Source organism: Rhea americana, unplaced genomic scaffold (genome assembly GCF_003343005.1).
Source record: "Rhea americana isolate MKP2758 unplaced genomic scaffold, rheAme1 scaffold_22, whole genome shotgun sequence".
Lineage (NCBI taxonomy): Eukaryota > Metazoa > Chordata > Aves > Rheiformes > Rheidae > Rhea > Rhea americana.
Window position 1 is genome coordinate 7,043,185 of NW_028186329.1, and position 18,582 is coordinate 7,061,766.

At 39.7% G+C, this 18,582-nt stretch overlaps 1 protein-coding gene across 1 annotated transcript in view; it reads right to left on the reverse strand.

The window, feature by feature from the left end:
• The window catches only part of MEGF11 (multiple EGF like domains 11), a 275,408-nt gene that overhangs the window by 69,583 nt on the left and 187,243 nt on the right, over window positions 1–18,582 (reverse strand). The window contains exons 9-10 of the mRNA XM_085305434.1: window positions 14,008–14,220; window positions 5,603–5,777 (exon numbers count right to left, since the gene is read on the reverse strand). Of these exons, the coding sequence (XP_085161560.1) occupies window positions 5,603–5,777; window positions 14,008–14,220 (388 nt within the window). The remainder of the gene's footprint in view (window positions 1–5,602; window positions 5,778–14,007; window positions 14,221–18,582) is intronic.

Consider the following 18,582-nt stretch of genomic DNA (forward strand, 5'->3'; position numbering starts at 1 on the left):
GGACAGGCATGGGACAGAATAGGATGGGCCTGAGACTGTGTACTGACCATGAGATTGTCTGTTATAAACTTAGTTGCAGATTTGCTGTGCATTTGCACAATATATGTCATTGTAATGTATATTTATTATTATAAAGTGCTCGAGCTATTGTTTATGGTGTGTCACAGGGGCTGCCTTTACTCTAACATGTATGCATGCACAGCTAAACCTAGGGAGCAATTTGATGCCCTGTAGTAGAGAAAGCTTTATATTCAGAAACTCTGACATACTAGACAAAATTCTGGATTTATAGACCCACATTAAGCCTGATATTTCAGTCCTTAAGTGCACAGATTCATATTGACCTCAGTGGGAGATATAAACATAACAACGTACGTAAGGATATATTTGAGAAGTATCATTTTATCGCATTTTTAAAATGTAGTTTTGATGCAATGGCAACAAAAGATGCAAATGACTATAGATGCACAGTATGAGGATATATCCTGGGAAGTTTCAGGAAATCCAAGCAGCATTCCAAAAGCTGAAAAAACTTCTATTAAGAGATCATCACTCTTATAGTCTCCATCCTTTCCAGTACTGCATAATGCAAGGATGGGCTTGTATGGGGTCTACCACTGTAGTCAAGGAATAGAAAAATGTCAAATGAATTCTTTCATTCTGGTGATGAAGTACTTGCTTTTCTTGCCAGCATGCAGGGTTCAATAAAAGCAGACAGGTCTTCAAAAAATTGCCGCATAAATAGATGAACTCTTTAAAGTAATATAAGTTCTGTCATCTAGATGTGAAATATAGACCTGAGTGCCCGCTCAAGTAAAAGCTGACCACACATTCCACAGATAAGTGTTAAAGTTTTCTCAGGGTGTCTTGGACTAAGAAATGTTTTAACTTCATATCTCCTTTGCCACACCAGACAGAATGAAAGCATTTGAAGTTAAATACATTTTTCAAAGGAAGAAAACAAAGCATATATAAATAAATAAAGGTATATCACAGAATGAGATCTCCAGATAACTACTGTTTTCAAGAAAGTTGCAATTAGCTGTGTAATGGAAAAGGCGAATCCAGTTGCATTTCAATAGCATATATAATGATCTCAGTAGCTAGAAAGCTGATAGGTATGTACAGGGGGTTGGTTTCAAGATTTTCTTGTGAGACAGAAGGTCAGGATTCCTGTGGTCCCCTGTCATATTTAATTCATATCCTCTGGCCTTCTTTACCACATTTATTGAATTACAGAAATAAAATTCAATGAACCAAAACCAAAAGAAGAGAGGACAGGGCAAATCCTGATTTCTTTTACATCCCTACTACACCACTGTCTTCAGTGAGCTTGTAAGCAAGCAACTGAAAGCAGAATTTGTAAGGAGGGGAAGACACAAGTTAGTACAACCCCTCTTGCCACCCCCATAATTGCATCCAAGGAATTTATTGTAAGGAGTGACTATTTGCGTGTGGGAGTAAGGATGTATTTTTTACCAGTCAAGCATCTCCTTGCATGTTTTTTTAAGCCTAATCTTTGGGTACTCCCCATGTATGTTTACCAGATTCCTCCTTGTCACAAAAGAGATAGCAGCAGAACAGTTTTCAGAACTGTTCTTCAGAAAAGTATCACTGGCAATTTAACACATGAGGACTGAGAGGCAATCCTCAAATATGTTAAAACTACCAGCTTCAGAGAAGTGCCCGATAGGCATGCTTGTCATGATTCCCCACAATCATCTTAATTAAATGAACACAAGCCCTTATCCTCCTTTCACAGGTGAGATGCAGTAAGGCCAGGGTTTCCATCAGGCCAGCAATATGGACTCTACATTTAAGAAGCTCTGGAGATGCTCTGTGATGTTGCAGGGAAAGATTTTGCTCCATCCCCTCTACTGTTATCCCATTTTTATTGCCTTGTTCACTGCCTCCAAGAATGGGGCTGTTTGGAGAATGACTGTGGATCACTCAGATTTCTCAGCAATCCCTCCGGGCAAATCTATACACAGTATTTGCATCAAATTCTTTTAGTTTAGATACCTATACAATTAAAATGTTGCAATACCCTAATGTGAGCCCAGTCATACTGAGACCTCATATAGATAACCTGTACTGGTACTCAGTAGTACCTTTACATCATCTAGATATGTTTTTAGAGATAGGTATGTACAAATGTGGTTGTTGAGTCTGACCCAAAATATTCATCAAGGAAAAGAAGACATAAACTGCATTGAAATCATATCCAAAACTGCTAGCTCACCAATATTTAGCTTTGGCATTTGAATTTTTGGAAATGTCACAGCTAATAAATTATGTATTATTTTCTGAGCTACAATGTACATTTTTATTTTAAAACTTGAATCTGCTTAACTTCCAACAAAATCAAGTGCTATAGTCATGTATATGTCAACCTATGGGATGGTTGCCTTTCCACTTAAATACATTTAATAAAGGTGACCAGATGCTTTGTGTTTTTAATGGCTTGTTCTGCATCCCAACAAAATGTTCCTGTTTTGGCTGCAATCGCAGATGATTCATTCTGAAACCCAGCCCAGCTGCCCTGATATAGCCGAGGCAGGGCAGAGCTGAAAAACAAGCCATCTGTGCAGGAGAAGTGGGCTGGAGGAGTGCTTTGTCAGGAAAAGACTCTGTCATTTCTTGGTCACTGTGTTTTCTAGCCAGCCAGTAACCCCAAAGTCCTATGGGTCCAATCTCTCTGCCTTCTCAGTTAGATTTTTCAGTTATATTCTACAATTCATCATCTCCTCTTCCCTCCTTACTTGGAAACCCTTTACCCTGCTCTGCTACAGAAGCTCCTATGTAGATCAAACACTTCAGTAAAATGTAAGATGCTGATCCCACTTTAAATCTTTGCAATGGGAAGGCAGAACTGCTGACCCTGTGGCTGCATCAGCCAGGCTTCATGCTAGAAAAMGCAAGAGGGATTCATTTTCACCGATTCTGAATAATTAGCTCTGCCCAGCTCTATATTAGCTGTCTCTATTGTCAGTGCTGCCAAAAGAGACATCCTGCATTCATGAGCAGTCACGCCGCTCGCTTGCAGGCTAGCCGAATTCAAGGGCAAAATGCTACCCTCAGGCAGAACTCCCCGTTGCCTCAGCAAGAGGCCAGCATGCATATTTGAAGGCAAAATCTGGTCTTGAGTGTGTCATTGAGACGAGGCACTCCAAGCATTCCCAGCCCCCACGGTCCCTCTTGCCCGACCCACCGGCTGCGTGGGGAGCAGCGCGGACACGACCTGCCTGCACGGATGGCGAGCGCGTGCTGCAGCAGCTCGCAGCACCCTGCGTTTCTGCGCTAGCATGTGGTGGCTCCTGTTAAGTTTTCCTTTGCAGCCCATGTTCTCTAGTGTTTGAAAGAACTCTTGCAACTCAATTCATCTGGCATGCATACGGCTGACAAACACACTTTAGAGGCAATAAATTAGCAATTTCAAGGCTTTACTTCCCCTCATGGACTAATTGCCAGAGATTATAGTATATTATGAGAGTGCAATGATACTAATGCCTAAATATGCTTCAGTGATTATAGAGCTATCCTCAATAACCAAGCTGTTTAAATGTCAGTGCAGGAAGGCTCTTTATTATGAGATTAAATATTATTTTGAAGCAATGCAAGAGGAACTTCCCAGGCTTCACGGCTGCAACAATATATTGTATAAGCTATGGAGCAATACGTATTATGTAAGCTATGTTTTTCTTTTACTATGTACAGTGAAAGGTCACAAAATATTTTTGTGCTGCAAACTTGAGAAGCTTTCCTGGTAAGAAAGAGGATCTTAGTATCTTTTTATTTTGTATTTCCTATTAGCGTGCTACTGGTTTCTTTCTTTCCTTTACTTTATATTAACACTTGTGTAGTACCACAGAACAGACACGATAAATTCTTTTTTTCTATTACTGTAAATAAGTGGGGGATCAAACTTCAAAGTTCTTTTTTTTTCATCTTAAAGTATTACTGTCTTTCATAGGTGCTTTTGACAGTTCTACCCCTCATGTCTAAATAAATGTGTCATCATTGAGAGAACCCCTAGAAATTAGATGGAGGCTCCAATTTTCAGGTTCAGCTGTTGACACGAAGCAGAGGACAGAGGTGACTTTAAGCCATAACTCCCCTTCCACGGTTCTGGGGATGATGGCTCGTGATCATAAACTCAGGTGGGGATTTAAAAGGGAGGGAGGCTAAGAAGGCTTTAATATCCTACCCATCTCAACTCATCTGGGACTCCTACTCTATGTGATTTTGTCACTCTGTTGTGCAGCTTTCCCCTGTATAACTGCAAAATGCTGCCACTGTTTTCTTCAAGAAAACCCTAAACACTGCAGCGGGTCCTGATGTGGGATGCGGCTACTCTGCAACCTAGATCCAGCATGCCATGCCCCTTCTGCAGCTTCAAAACCTGGCACGTGAAGGGAAGTATGTCCGCTGCACTTCAAAAGGCAAAGCAATGGAGCTACAACGTGGCCAAAGCCCATATTCCCTAACATCTAAGGATATTTATTCATCTTGGTTTGAAGTTGTGACTTAGAATAATAAAGAGTAAAACTTATCCAGGAGGCTGCATGTTTTAGTCAGCTGCTAAATGTAGTGGAAGCTCTAAAACTGTTAGGAATGTCTTTGAATCTGAAGCTTGATTTCTAGTAAACTTAGTCATAAATATAACTAATAGTTACTACAACAGTATGGAAAACAAGTAGACAGGCCTGGGGGATAGCTCATGTGAAATTAAGAACATGAATTATGGAAAGACAACTGTGAATTAAGTTGTGGTGGAATTTTCTCCTGAAAGTACTTTGTTTTCTTAGAAAACATAAACTCTTAAACATAACATGGGGATCTCTTCCATGGAATGTCCTGAAGTAATGTGAAAGAGGTGCTTCATATTTAGATCTGCATATTAAATTCTGGCCCTTCCCCAACCAGGGAACTCAGTAATGAGGACATTACATCCAGGTGTAGCAGGACTAGACACCTTGATCCATGTCCTAACATCTTCTGCTAGAACTACACAATCTGTAAGTCGGAGTTTTGTTCTAGCCACTCAGGATCTACCTCCCTTCTCTTGTTTCACCTGGGCTGATTTCTTCAGCTGTTTTATGTCTCATCTATAAAACCTAATGCTTGTTTACATCAGAATGTCTGAAGCTCTTTCTGATCCTCAGGTGAAAGACATCTGCCATACATGCTCAGAAAAGACATCAATTGCCCTATTATTTGCAACATTTTCAAAAATCTTCAGCTATTAAAATCACAGTGTGACTGACAAGGAACGTGCTGAAAGGCCAAGAGAATTCTTTTTCTGCTCTTCCAGGCAGACAATAATCTGACATCTTTTGTGTTATGACTTGACTTAGCATATAAGCTGGGAAACCATGTCTTTATCCTTCCAAGAGCAATAAAGTTGCAACGCTGATGTTAAGCAAACAATCAGAAGTAGCAAACTGACATGTTCAGAGGAGAATTATGTGGAATCACATGGGGAAAAATTACCTAGATTTGGCCATGCTTACACAAATATTATTTGAAATAAGATTAAAATCCTCTTTAATTTTTTGCTGGCACTTTATGAAATACTGCATTCTTTCCAGCTCTCACTTACCATGTATCCTGGTGCGCAGGTACACTTCCCTGTAATGCTGTCACAGTCTGCACCATTCTGGCAAAGGCAGCTCAGCTGGCAGCCTTCACCGTAGTATCCAGGGGGACACGTTTCATTGCAATAGAGTCCAGCCCAGCCAGCTTTGCAGCTACATTCTCCAGACAATGGATGGCAACTAATGAAGAMAGACAGACATTAATGAGATCTGGGCATGAAAGAAAAATCCTCCCAGTAAACAGCAGAAATTTCTCAGCAGAACATTTCAAATGAAACATCAGCAAGAGTCACATTAAGAACTGAACAAAGCTGAAAACTGTTAAGGATGGTGAACAAGAGCAGCCATATAAGTTAGGAAATGTATAGGGAATATGGTACTAAATACCACTCTAGCAAGCAATATGCAGGCAGCCAGGGACTGTCATAGCACTGGTAATTTTACACACATGAAGTTTATGCTTTTTTCATACTCAAATCAATATGACTTGGATTACTGATGTTAACTACCGGATTGAGCCATATATTTGCTACACTATTTGGGTATAATACCATCAGTTACAGATGATCAAGGTTAGGAGAGATTCAACTATGTCACAACTAGGACTTGTGAATAAAAACCTGAGTCTCACAGCATGAGTGACACCTTGGGAGAACTTTTAAGGAGGGGGAGGTAGAAAGGAAAGTGTTCGGGGAAGTAAAAATTCCCCTGGAGAAAGGAGTTTTGTGGGGCATATTTAGTAATAGTCAACAGAACTGATCACTATGAGATTTACTCAGGGCAGGAGTCAACAGGAGCCCTGGGACTAAATCTCAGCTGTGCAGGGAAATGAGTCAAGTCTCTTTATGTTGAATAATGAGCATTGCTACCCAACATTAACACTCTGACTTGCATTTCTCTTCAGCCAATTCTGTGCTGTTGTGGCAGCACACAGAAAAGTAGGGAAGACGATCAAGCCCCAAAGGCCACACAATGTCTGAGCCTTGTGAAGAAGCATCTGGTAGGTGAAAGACTTAGTCCTTTGTTCCTCCTGTCAGAGAGTTTGTCTTTATTCCCCGTTTGCTCTTCTATAAACAGAAAGGGTATCTCCTGGTTTCCTGAGGGCACTAAGTTCTCCAAGGAGGAGAGCCACTCTGCATTTGCAGTTGGGGGTTAGGAGAGGGGAAGCCTGGAGATGGGAACATCCTGGTTCAAAGAGATGGCGGTTTCTGGGGGACAGGAAGGGAGTGCAAAGGGGCAAGTCATGTTTGAGGAGATGAGGTCAGTGAAGGTTGGGAGAAAGAGCAGGAGCTGGAGAGAGAATGTGATCTTTGGAAAGGACTGCATGTTGTCTGAGGCCAGTTGTGAGTGTAACGCTTCACCTGAGTGTTGAGTACAGCCTCTGGGCCTCTGCAGCACAAAATTGTGCCGTAATAGCACCATCTAACCCTCAGCAAGAGAGACGAGAAATAATATTGCTACAAATCAACATTTTCTCTATTCTCAGAATAGAGCTCTGCAAGGTGGCACCTCTCTCTGCACCTGACTCCTGTTTCTTTGCATCAGAGAGTCTACTTATTAATCCTTTATGATTATTTATTACTATAGCCTAATATTGTGGACTTGACTGAGTTTTTTTACAACTGTAAAATTAATATCCTACATATTAATTTTCAAGATAACTTTGTAAAACACAATTTCCAAGTATGTTTCAGGCAATTACTGGTAGGAGATGTTAGTCACAAACTGTTGTGACTAAGAATTAACAATTTTTGTGACTGTCATATGTGTCATCATAAATAGTGTTTTACTGACTAATTAAAACAATTCATCAGCTTAACAAACTGCCATCCATGAAATTCTTCTGACAAAGCAGTCCCTGAAATTATGGTTGTTCACACAGTACCTCTCAACATTTAGATGAAAATAATAAAAGCTCATTTTTCCCTCTCTCCATTTATTAATCATTACCTAATAGGAGCAGAAAGCTAAACATTAAAGAAATATTTTAGAGTGGATTCTTTGCTTCTCTGTTTTCACTTTTACTGCACATATCATAAGGTTCCATGAGAACTGCATCTGTCGGCTAAATTAAATCTTTCAAACATAATATATGATCACAGCAGTTTGAATCAGTCTATGACAATTCAATTGAAAATACTATACTCAGTAAGAATTTCTACTTCTATGTTGGCTCTTTCATCAAAACGGAGAGCTGTTTTGCATGAGATGTTGACTATTTATTAAAGACTAAAAATCATCCTAACATGTACCAAAAARCCTATCAAGAACCAAATTGGTTTGGCAGAAGAGTCTGTGGGAGAAGGGGTATGGACTCCTCAGCAAGACCGTCTAAAAGGCAGCGGCAGCATCCTGCCTAAGCCTTTTCCCACTCTTTCACCAGGCTGTACACTATAAAAAGCCTTGTGCAGAGGTCTGGGTCACTGCAACCACATCATTTCCCTGTTGAAGCAAGAATGATTTTATTATTGGCCCCATAATAGCAGAGTTTTGCTTTTTTCCTAAGCCAAGTACTGATAGTCCTTCAGTGCTATGAAATGTATATCTTTTGCTCGCTGGCAGAGGGCTGGAATTGTAGCATTAAAAAAATCCTCCATATGAAATTCCAGGGTTTTGGTATCCATGACGATGGTTCTGGAGAGGCAGCAATAGTTGGTAAATAGACTACACAGCAGAGGAGGGCAACCTTTCTTTCCCTTGGTGGCAGCAGAATAAATCTTTCCAAAGCTTTTGGCAGGCCAAAACAGTAGCACATGCTATATAGTGTTATGGTAGAGCAACATGGGGGAAGAAAAAGCAAACTACATCATTGGTCTGCATGAAATGAAGTTGCAGGCTCTGTCCAGTCCAGGAATACCGGAGTCTTGTCTCTGATACAAAGAACATAACATCCTGAATTGCAAACACTTGTTTGAACATCAAGGTGCCCTGATGCACAATGTTAACTTAAAGATGCCTGAAATCTAGGGGCTTAACCAAAATTCAGAAAACAGCTGTTCTCTTCCTGATTCTGCCAGTGAATCTTGGCCATATAACTTATTCTTTCTGTATCTCATCTTTTCCATCTGTAAAGTGATGCCTTCCTTTCTTTGGAAACCCTTTAAGATCTGCAGCTGATAGCACTAAATAGTACTAAGTTTATGTTAGTAGTTATATTTTATATTCTGGTATTTGAGGACTATTCCGGTAGTTAAAGTCAGAACTAAACATTAAGCATATCGCAGCTCATAATGTGGAAGTAGTGTGCACATACATGCACATGTGAGTTAGAAATATGTTTCTGTCTTATTATATTTGCATTCTGTAAAATTTCATTCCATGTTTAAACTATGTACATACACTTAAAGCTAGGAAATTTATTTATATGCATCTACCCATCTACACATCCAAACATCTACCCTGTGAATTACATTTGCCAGTTGTAGTGATTCTGAAAAATTTCAGGCACTGAATAGTAAAGGTATTAAAGCAAAGAACTGGAAATACAATTAGCAAGGTGAATTATTTGTGTAATTCCTCCCTTCCTGTTCTAAATGTACTTTTCAAGGTCATGAGTCCGTATAACCTTTTGCCAGCATGGGATATAGCGTATTTAAGGCATTCTTCCATATCACCAGTAACATGAAATTAAGAAACACAAACAATTCCTCTGGACCAGGATCACTTCATGAATTGGTACGAGAACGTGAAGCCTTTGAAAGGATCACAGAAGGCAAACTCACTAACATCTGCTTTCCAAGTGCTTGCTGTGAACAGGAAGGGAACTTTACACTCATGATAGAGTCTGGCAGCGTTATACGTTGGTACTTTAAAGTGAATCTTAACAACTTTTATTTCTTCAAATTTCTTGCAGAACAGGAAAGAACAGTGCAGAAAACCTAGAATGAATACAACAGGCCAAGCGTCTCTCTGGCACTAGGCCCAAGTAGCCAGGAGCGATAAAGAGAAGGTAGAAATTGGAAGCTGTCCACATGAGAAGGAAATTCTTCTGTGGCTCTTGCTAAAATTCAGAAGCTTAAGTTTACTATACAAAATATACAGTAACAAAAGATTTTTTTTTCAAGTTACTAGCTGAACTGAAAAACAGAAAGTCATTTTTGACCTTTGCACTTTTTTTTGGCACAGTTAACAGTAATTTTTGAGGAAATCTGTTTCCTTTGACTCTAGGTATTTTAACTTTCTTAAGGCAAATTGGGAAAGAAAAGTTTCAAACAACATACTTTGTTCCAAAATCTGAATTTGTTCTCCATGTATCTTTTAGCCTAAACTACCTCTTTGTAGTGAATTTTTGACTTTATCACTAGCACTCATCATCTTAATTAACAATCACTCTAATCCTTATTTACAGTATTTTCTGTCTTTAGTTATCCACACTACATTCAGTTTCCCTTTACTAAACTGTCCTCTTGCTTTTATAGAAGTAGCCACAATTAAACTGCAGAGCCACTGCTTCAGTCCAGTACACCTTCAACGCCAGCTTCATTCAAAAGCAACCTGTTTCAGGCCAAGACAAGTTTTCATGAGAGGTCCATGGGGTTTAGTCCTTCCAAACTTTTCAATGTTGAGGCAATAAGTAGAACTCCCCTTCCAGAGATTTATCCATTTCATGAAACTTTGTCACAGAATCCCAGGTGCAGGCAGGAAAAAGCCAAGGTTTACAAGGTTACCATGTCTTCCTTGCCCACCACACATTCCCGATCCAGGAAAGACACTTACTAAACGCTTACGGTTGCTCAGCTCTGCTCAAGTAAGCACGGTAGGTAAGACTTTTCCAGCTATTCATTTCCTTCTTGCTTTTCAGAAAATTTAAGCCAGGGTTATGCCTTTTTCACTCTTAAAGATAGTCTCAGTGTGGGTTTTGTTGCGTGGGGGAAGGACAATCCAAGTCACAAGTGTACTCTAAAGTACCTAATTCTGGAGTTGTTCAAAAGTCCTGTACAAAGTGCCTTTCAATGTGCTTTGATGCAGAAATTATTGGATGATGTTCTTCAGCTGTTGTTATGCAGAAGGTCAGACTAGATGATCATATTGGTCTCTTCAGACATTAACATAGATCTATGAAAATAGGAAAGCTGATGGTGTTTTTCTTAATGTCTCTTCCCAACCTGCTCCTCAAAACCTCCAGAAACTTCAGGTCCAGTGGGACGCCCAATAACCACATCTAGTGAGTCAAAAGCACTGACAGAAATAAGCAAGCTTCCCTCAGCTTCTTTTAATTATTCATAAAATTATTCTACACACATAGGTATCACAACAAATAGCCAACAGCTTAAATAGCTTCCGGGGAAAATAGATGGCTCTCAGTAAATGAATGAATTTGGAAGACAGTTTCAGTAATGATAGAAGTTCAGGAGAGGAGGTGGGTGGAAAGAAGTGAGCCATGTGGGGCAGTTAAAAAAAAAAAAAAAAAGAGAGAGAGAGATTTGTTCAAAATATGGAGTGTCTTTGGAGAAGGTCATTTTCCATCAACTCCGACACTCCTCGGCGCAGAAATTGACAGGATTCTGAAGAGTTCATTGAAAAATGGAAAGCTGAAATACCATGGATGAATGAAAGAACATTTACAGATCTACAGCTTGCTGATATCTCTTTGTTCCATAACAGCAGTGATAAGATGCAGGAAAAAGGAAGATTTTATCAATGGAGAGACTAGACTCATTTATTAAGGAAACCAAGATACCATCTTAGCAGAGGATGCTGCAAGTGAAGCTGATGGAGCAGTGTTGGGGAAGGCATAAAAATTATCTGTCAGACAGTGACTAGGCACAGATCAGCTGCATAGTGTGTAAGAATAACAACGTGCATAAAAAAAGAGCCGTGAGAAGATTCAATCCACGTTTCTGAGCCCTCTCAAACTTGAGCTCTAACTTTCCTTCGCAGCCTGATGGTGCTAGTCTGGTTCTTCAAGGACGATCTTCTGGTAAACTGGCTCTGTCCTCTCCCAGGGCATCTCCCAGGTACTCCTTTGATTACCCCAGGATGGACACTTGCATACTCAAGTCCACAAGCTTCCTCCAGCTAAAAGAGTGGTAATGACTCAAGCAGTCAGCTGGGCAATAGCACCCAAGTTCAGCTCATGGCTGAGTGGTCTCCCTGCAGCTCCATCTACACCTTTCGGAGAAAATGGGCACACAAAAAAGTTTTTGCAGGCTAGGAGTGGGGGTGAAGACATACTGTGCCAGCAGCTCCCCAATAACTGCATGCAAGCATCTTCTCACCCTCCAGCACATGTGAGGGGCAGATTTCACTGAGGAACAATTTACTTTGTACTTATCACAGGTTTAAGTCTTGCACACTGGCAGGTAGTACAGAGCAGTGCGACATACAGAAATTCCTCCCTCAGCTCACTCAGCAGCAATTCTTGTGTCATTCCTAGCCTCATTACAATACAACATCAAACTTTCGTGTATAGTGCTCTGCTCATGCCTTAGGGATGTTATTTTTTGCAATGATTTCCACAATGCACAAAATACTCAGAAGTGGTAGAAGCCTGCTGTACGTAGTCACCTTCAAGGTGTTGAACACTTCGGATCCTCACTGTCAAACCCCATAGAGCCGGCAGCTATTTTTCTGTAGAGGACTCGTCTGATCAGAATTACAAGACTTAAATAATCCATTTTGAGCTCTGACTCACAGTTAGGCAAAGCCTCACCACTTACAGTTGAACTTGAATCCACATGAAAGATCACCTATTCATTTCCAAGACTGAGACAAACAGAGCCTATCTCAAGCACTCAGATTTGCCTGAAGGATTTGTGCATGTGCGCGTGTGCATGCATGAAATAGGTGGTACTGCCTGCATGCATAATTGGGGAATGTGTGTTTATATTTTAGCAGGCCACAAGATTGCAAGGTAGGTTTGTCAGCATCAGCAAGACAGTCAGGTCCCCACCTGTCTGGTTTAAAATTGAAGAATGTCCGTATCAAGGGCATATTTGCTTGGGCATCAATTATCCCCATCTCCCTCTGAAGCCTACAAATTCCTGGAATGTTTGTGAATGCTTAACAGTAAATGATAGGAAAAAGAAGAATAAGAGCAAGAGAGAGAATTGGAAAAAAAAAATCTTTTCTATTTAACTATCCAAACTCCAGCTCTGTTGCTTTCTGATAGAAAGATGGCCGGTAGCAATGGATGGGCTAAATTGAAAAAGCTTGACAAATCTATGGACCCCAGTCTGTATCTAGCAGGATGGGGCTGCCCACTAGGTCCATAGTACCTCTTACTGAAATGCAGCAGGAGCCGAAGACTTAGCAGGCAGGAAAAGGAACCGCAGGCTGTAGCCCATCAGAGGACGTGATGCCAGGATGCACTAGCTGCCCAAGCTCCCTCTATCAGGTATTGGGGAGTTAGGCACCTTCAGATAGCAATGCCAACATTCAGTAAAAAAGGCAAGGAGCCACAAAAGTAGCAAATGGGATAATGGGAAAGAATCTTAAATTCCTTCTTTCTTTGGGGTTCAGAAAACTGATTCAAGTCTGCAAGGTTGATTTTAGATTCCCCCACCTCATGTGAGGTGCTTAAGTCTCTTTGTGGACCTAGCTTTCAGTAATGGGAACCTCAAGGATCAGATCTTAAAAAGTGCCAGAGGGAATAAAACATTGAAACCTGACCTTTTAAGTGAGGCTTATTTCATTTTAGATACATTTCCCTGATATTTATTTTCCTGAATATTTTACTCATGCACATACTGAATGAAGAGCAAAAATAGGCACACGAGAAGAGAAGATATGTCTATTTTGACAATGTTGACTTCGTTACAGTTCCACAGACTTGGGGATATTGATTTCGGTCTATTTATACATCTGCCTCAAATGTTTTCAACAAGGTAATTTGCCACAAGACATAAACTGAAGCAAATTAGGTTTCATTTTGAAAGCCTTCCTGCTGTCTATAGATTTGACAAGAAAACCTGTGTCATAAAAACAGCCAAAATGATGGAGTTGAGAAAATATATCTATATTTTTTGAATGTCAATGGGGTATTATATAGCAGTATGTGTTTATTGAAATAATGTGAAAGTTAAGTTCTGGTACCATATCATTTACCCTATCTACCATTCTTCCCAGTGATGTTATTCTCTGAAGCACAGAAGTATGTACATACATAGGGTGATATGATAGTTTTATGCCTAAAAGAGTGCAGTTACAGGATCAGGTCATATGTCAGATTGTTTCAAATTTTTGCAGAACTGTTCAAATAATTAACAGCAACACATTTAGTAGCTGGCTGAACTGAGGCTTATGGTTTCTAACCTGAAGTCATTTAAATCAAAGATTGTAATGCAGAAGAAATGAATGAGCTCTTAATTAAAACTATATCAAAATAGGGAGTGAGTCTGGTCAATCCAATTTTTTTCCAATGCTTTTACTTGATCAGTCTCCATACTAGTACATAGTATGATGAACATACCTGAGAGTGTTGGTAGTATTGCAAGGACAGGTCTTGTCGCATTTGAGGCCATAAAACCCTTCTGGACACATCCTTTCTTGGCAGTAAATCCCTTTAAATCCAGGGTCACACATACACGCTCCATTTACATGGTAGCACTTTGCACCGTTTTGGCAGTCACATCTTTGAGTGCATTGAAAGCCGTATGTCCCAACAGGACACTCCTCTTGACACCTGCAACGAAATATGTGAGACATGATCCAGTCAAATATTATAATCTAGTCTGCTTATGACTTTTACATGGGAATGCTTTTGCTAATGAACTAAGCGCAAAAATTGTAGCTCATTTAAGTGATATACTGAACTGATAAAATCATTGGGATGATATGCTATTTTAGGCATGTAAATTGCTGTTAACTCAAAGTGTATTAATTTCTTTCCAATTATTTCTATCCAAGAGCTTTCTTATTTCCAGTACCCTGATAATTCCATTCATGAACCATGAAAACTTTATATACATTGAGATAATTGCAAAAAAAAAAAAAAAAAAAAAAAAAAAAAAAAAAAAAAAAAAAAAAAAAAAAAAAAAAAAAAAAAAAAAAATCCTCATCTGTTTGATTTCTCCTCATTACATAAGGATTGTACATCTTCTTTAAAGATATATGGTACTCTCAGAGTGATAATCAGGATCGAAAGAAGATGTGATCTATTAAGCAATACTAAATAAAATGTTCTCCAGCAAAGCATAGTTTTACTTTCCCTCTATGCTGTTGTTGGATGTGCTTTATACTGGTAGAACATCTACTCCTTTGTCTTTTGCGTCTGTTCTGAATAATTGCAGCTGTTTGCATCTAAAATTTGCTTTTCATCTCTTACTCCAGGGATGCTCAGTAGTATAAAACCTCAAGACAAATCACTTTCACTCTCCTTAATGTAGTATCTTCTCCAAAATTGCCAACGTTTGTAATACTTGATACACATAAAAATGGAACCTGCAAACATTAGACACAGATTGTTTTAAATTGCACCTTTTATGCACTGTTTAAAATATTTCCCTATTGGATATATTACGAAATCTGCTAAAAAGTCTGTTTCATTGTCCCATACAACGAGTTTAAGAGATCATAATATCTCCTATTTGGAAAAGCTCAACTAAAGTCCTAAAGAAAGCAAATACTTCTGTGCTTGACATAATTCAGTGGTTTCAAAATTCTGCAATGAGTCAGTGCTACAGTTTATATGATCTACCGTGAAATACAGATACGCCTTTTCAGTTAATGAAAAAAAAAATCTCCAAAAGCCCAATTCCCTTATCGCATGGATACCAGATATTGGAAATTGCCTATCAGCATTAATTTAATCCTGTGCATTGATTAAAGTGTATAGTATAAACTCTGTAGACAGAGGTGACTGCTAAATGTCTTTCTGCAGGTCATTTCACAGCTGGCAGGTGAGAGTTAATATAATGATCAGTAATAAAAGATGAATGTGTGATGCAAGCCAGGCAAAACTGCAATGAACACAGTCAGTATTTAAGAAGAGTATTACTTTTGCAGCCTCAGACGATCACCTTTTACTAAAAATATATAATCAAAGCAAAAAGCCTAGCTAGTGATTTAATTGCATCAAACACCAACACGTTACAAGAGTCAAGTTCAGGAGTTCACACGAGACCCCAAAAGAGAGGAGCAGGTGACGACTGGAAGGGAATGAGCTCAGGGGATCTCCTGGTGGCCACGGCTGCTGGCTCTGCCAGTCGCAGGGAAGATCAGTGGCAAAGGAAATTACCAGCAATGAATGGGTGGCATTAGGACTGAAACACTCAAAGCAAATGAAATGCAATGAAGAACATATTAAGATGCCTGATGCCTCCATTGCCATATGCAGCTCTACTAGTTAGCAGGAGAGCACTGTACTCAACGAGATGAATACTTAGCCAATAGTGTACTATATCATTTTATATTTATAGAAGATGAAGCATTACCTAGCAGGGAGAAAAGCATCTAGAAATGAAATATTGACAACCTAATCCATTTACATAATTAGCCCTTTTCTACTAACAATTTAACCAACTTATTTATTTGGAGATCAAGCAGCTACTGCTAATGAATTTTATACAAAGAATACTAATAACGATTCCTCTGGAACATAAGAATAATCACAGCAGGAATTAGCTTTCTACTTAAACATCCTTCCTTTGCAACATATCAATCTAATGTGTCCATAACACCATTAACAACCAGATACATTGTTCAATTAAATTACAAAATGAGCTGCTAAGCCCTAGTTATGTTTCTTGTTTAATTTACATTGCTTTCTGCCTATCTGGGGAGATTCGTATTATAATATCCACCGAACTTTAATATGTACTATAATTATTTGGGTTGGGATAGGATAATATGGCTGTCACCTGTAGAATTAATGGAAGCAATTTCACAAAATATTAAACATTAGACAGCCCACTTAACAGATGAGCTTAGTATACACACCTACATTTTTTCCAAAGAAATCTTTTTCACAGAACAGAGCTGTAAGATTTTTTAGGCTTTTGTGTTTGTTTATTTTTAAAACAGCAATTGCACTCACATAGCACAGATAAAAACTAAAAGCCTAAGTCCACTAAATGGTGCTCCTGCAGACCACCATTCTGTAGACACAGGATATAGATACAAGCAAAACAAGAGAAGTCTGCTCATATTATCATAAAAAATGTGGTGTTTACCCTGCTAAGATTCAATCTTTGGGTTTAATGGCAACATGGAAAACAAAGCAAAAACAGTATGTTCGCTTTTCCTGGCAGCCAATGAATTCTTAGACACCCCATCCCCAGCTTCTGGCTCTGCTTTTGCTATTATTCCTTTGCAGTTTACAAAACACGCATTTACATGACAGCTCCAGTCATTTCAGCCCGGCACAAAGCTGCCTGGAGTTATCAATAAAGCTTGTCAATTTACTAGAGATATTTAGTGTACTGCCTCTTCCTGGAAAACAGGTAGGGAACAAACTGGGGCAATTATATTCCCGCCAACCTTTATGACTATTTCATCTCTACAAATATTTATCTAACTGTATGTTATTATCTGCTGTACAAGATGACTGACCATAGTTTTATACAGCATTTATTGACAATTAAAAAGGATAATAGTCAATAACATGTGTTTACACTTTATTATTTTCATAAAATCTGTTATTAGCATGACTATTTTTCAGTGCCTTTTAAAATTTCAAAGAAAATATTATTTTGTTAGGCAGCAGCATTCTTTTGCTCTACCTGCAATTATATTTTAACACTGCCATAGTTACATGAGATTCAGAAAATAAAATAATCTTTAAACTAAAATGGTGCTGACCAGTTTGTCTCATCGCCCATGCTGTATGAACACATTACTAAGGAAAGTAATTTAGCCTTTTAAAAAACCTTGTGCCTGCTCCTGCCATCGCTGCAATCAATGGACAATTTACCATTAGCCAGCTGTAGTTAAGAGCAAGGCAGAGGCACGCGTGCCTGCTCAGCACGAACCATTACTGGCGGTGTGCTGTCTGGTCCGAGCAAAAGGCAGAACTTCAACTGAATATAATGGGCCCACGGTTTCACCTTCCTCATTACAGGCTGATTAGATAAACATTTTTAAACTTTCTGAAAACCACCTCAAATGGCAGTAACTGCCAGGCTTTCCTTGCTGCTACAGAAGTTTTCAAAACTGTCCTTTTACCTCACTTTCTCTAATTCTCAGTCATCCTTTCACACTCCCACATTTTGGCTCTTCTTCCTCTCTCTTGTTATTACTCTCCTTGCTCCAGGAGGGGGCAAGTGAACCATGTCCAAGGGCTTTGCTTGGTTGCAGGTCAACAACCTGCCCTTCCCTTGGCTTCTTCTCCTCCTCTTCAGGCTGAGCTCTCCTTCCTTTCTCCCTCTCTCCTTCCCTCAGTATCCTCAGGCCACATCCCTCTTTGGAGTCCAGACCTCCCTCCTGTCCCTCCAAGTATGGACCTGAAGTGCCCTCTGAAGTCTCAGAGGTGGCTCAGAGGGCAAACACCTCTGCTTTTGACAGCAGGCAGAACTGGATCTTCTGTTTTCTACTTGCCCTTTCCTTTCCTAGTCCCCAACAGATCTTCTACTTTTTTGCTGGAGTAGTTGGGCAGCTCCACTCTTCCCTCACACCACATTCCTGTAACAGAGCCAACCCTTCTGCTGCATGTCCTCCCTTGTGGCTGGGGCTTTATTGGCAGCTGAGCAAAGAAGCTGGCTCAGCTGCAGGCTATTGGCTGGGAGCTCCTGACAGCTCAAATGCTGTTGATTCACCTACAGCCAGGAATCGATCTATGTCTGCAAAAACCAAATGTGGAGACCTAGAGCCAGAGGGCCTCTGTCAGCCTGGCTGTGTGTGGCCAGGACTGAGCATGGTTTGTGATTGAAGTGTGGCCACTAGGACAAGTGCTCAGCCTGCACAGTTGCTTCTTGCAGTGAAAATTGTGTCTGAAGGAAAAGAAAACTATCACTAGTGACAATAATTATATAGAACCCTAGCAAAATATCTCTGGGACCCCAACATCACTCTCTTTAAATGGAGGATGGGAGAAGAGAAATGCACTGAT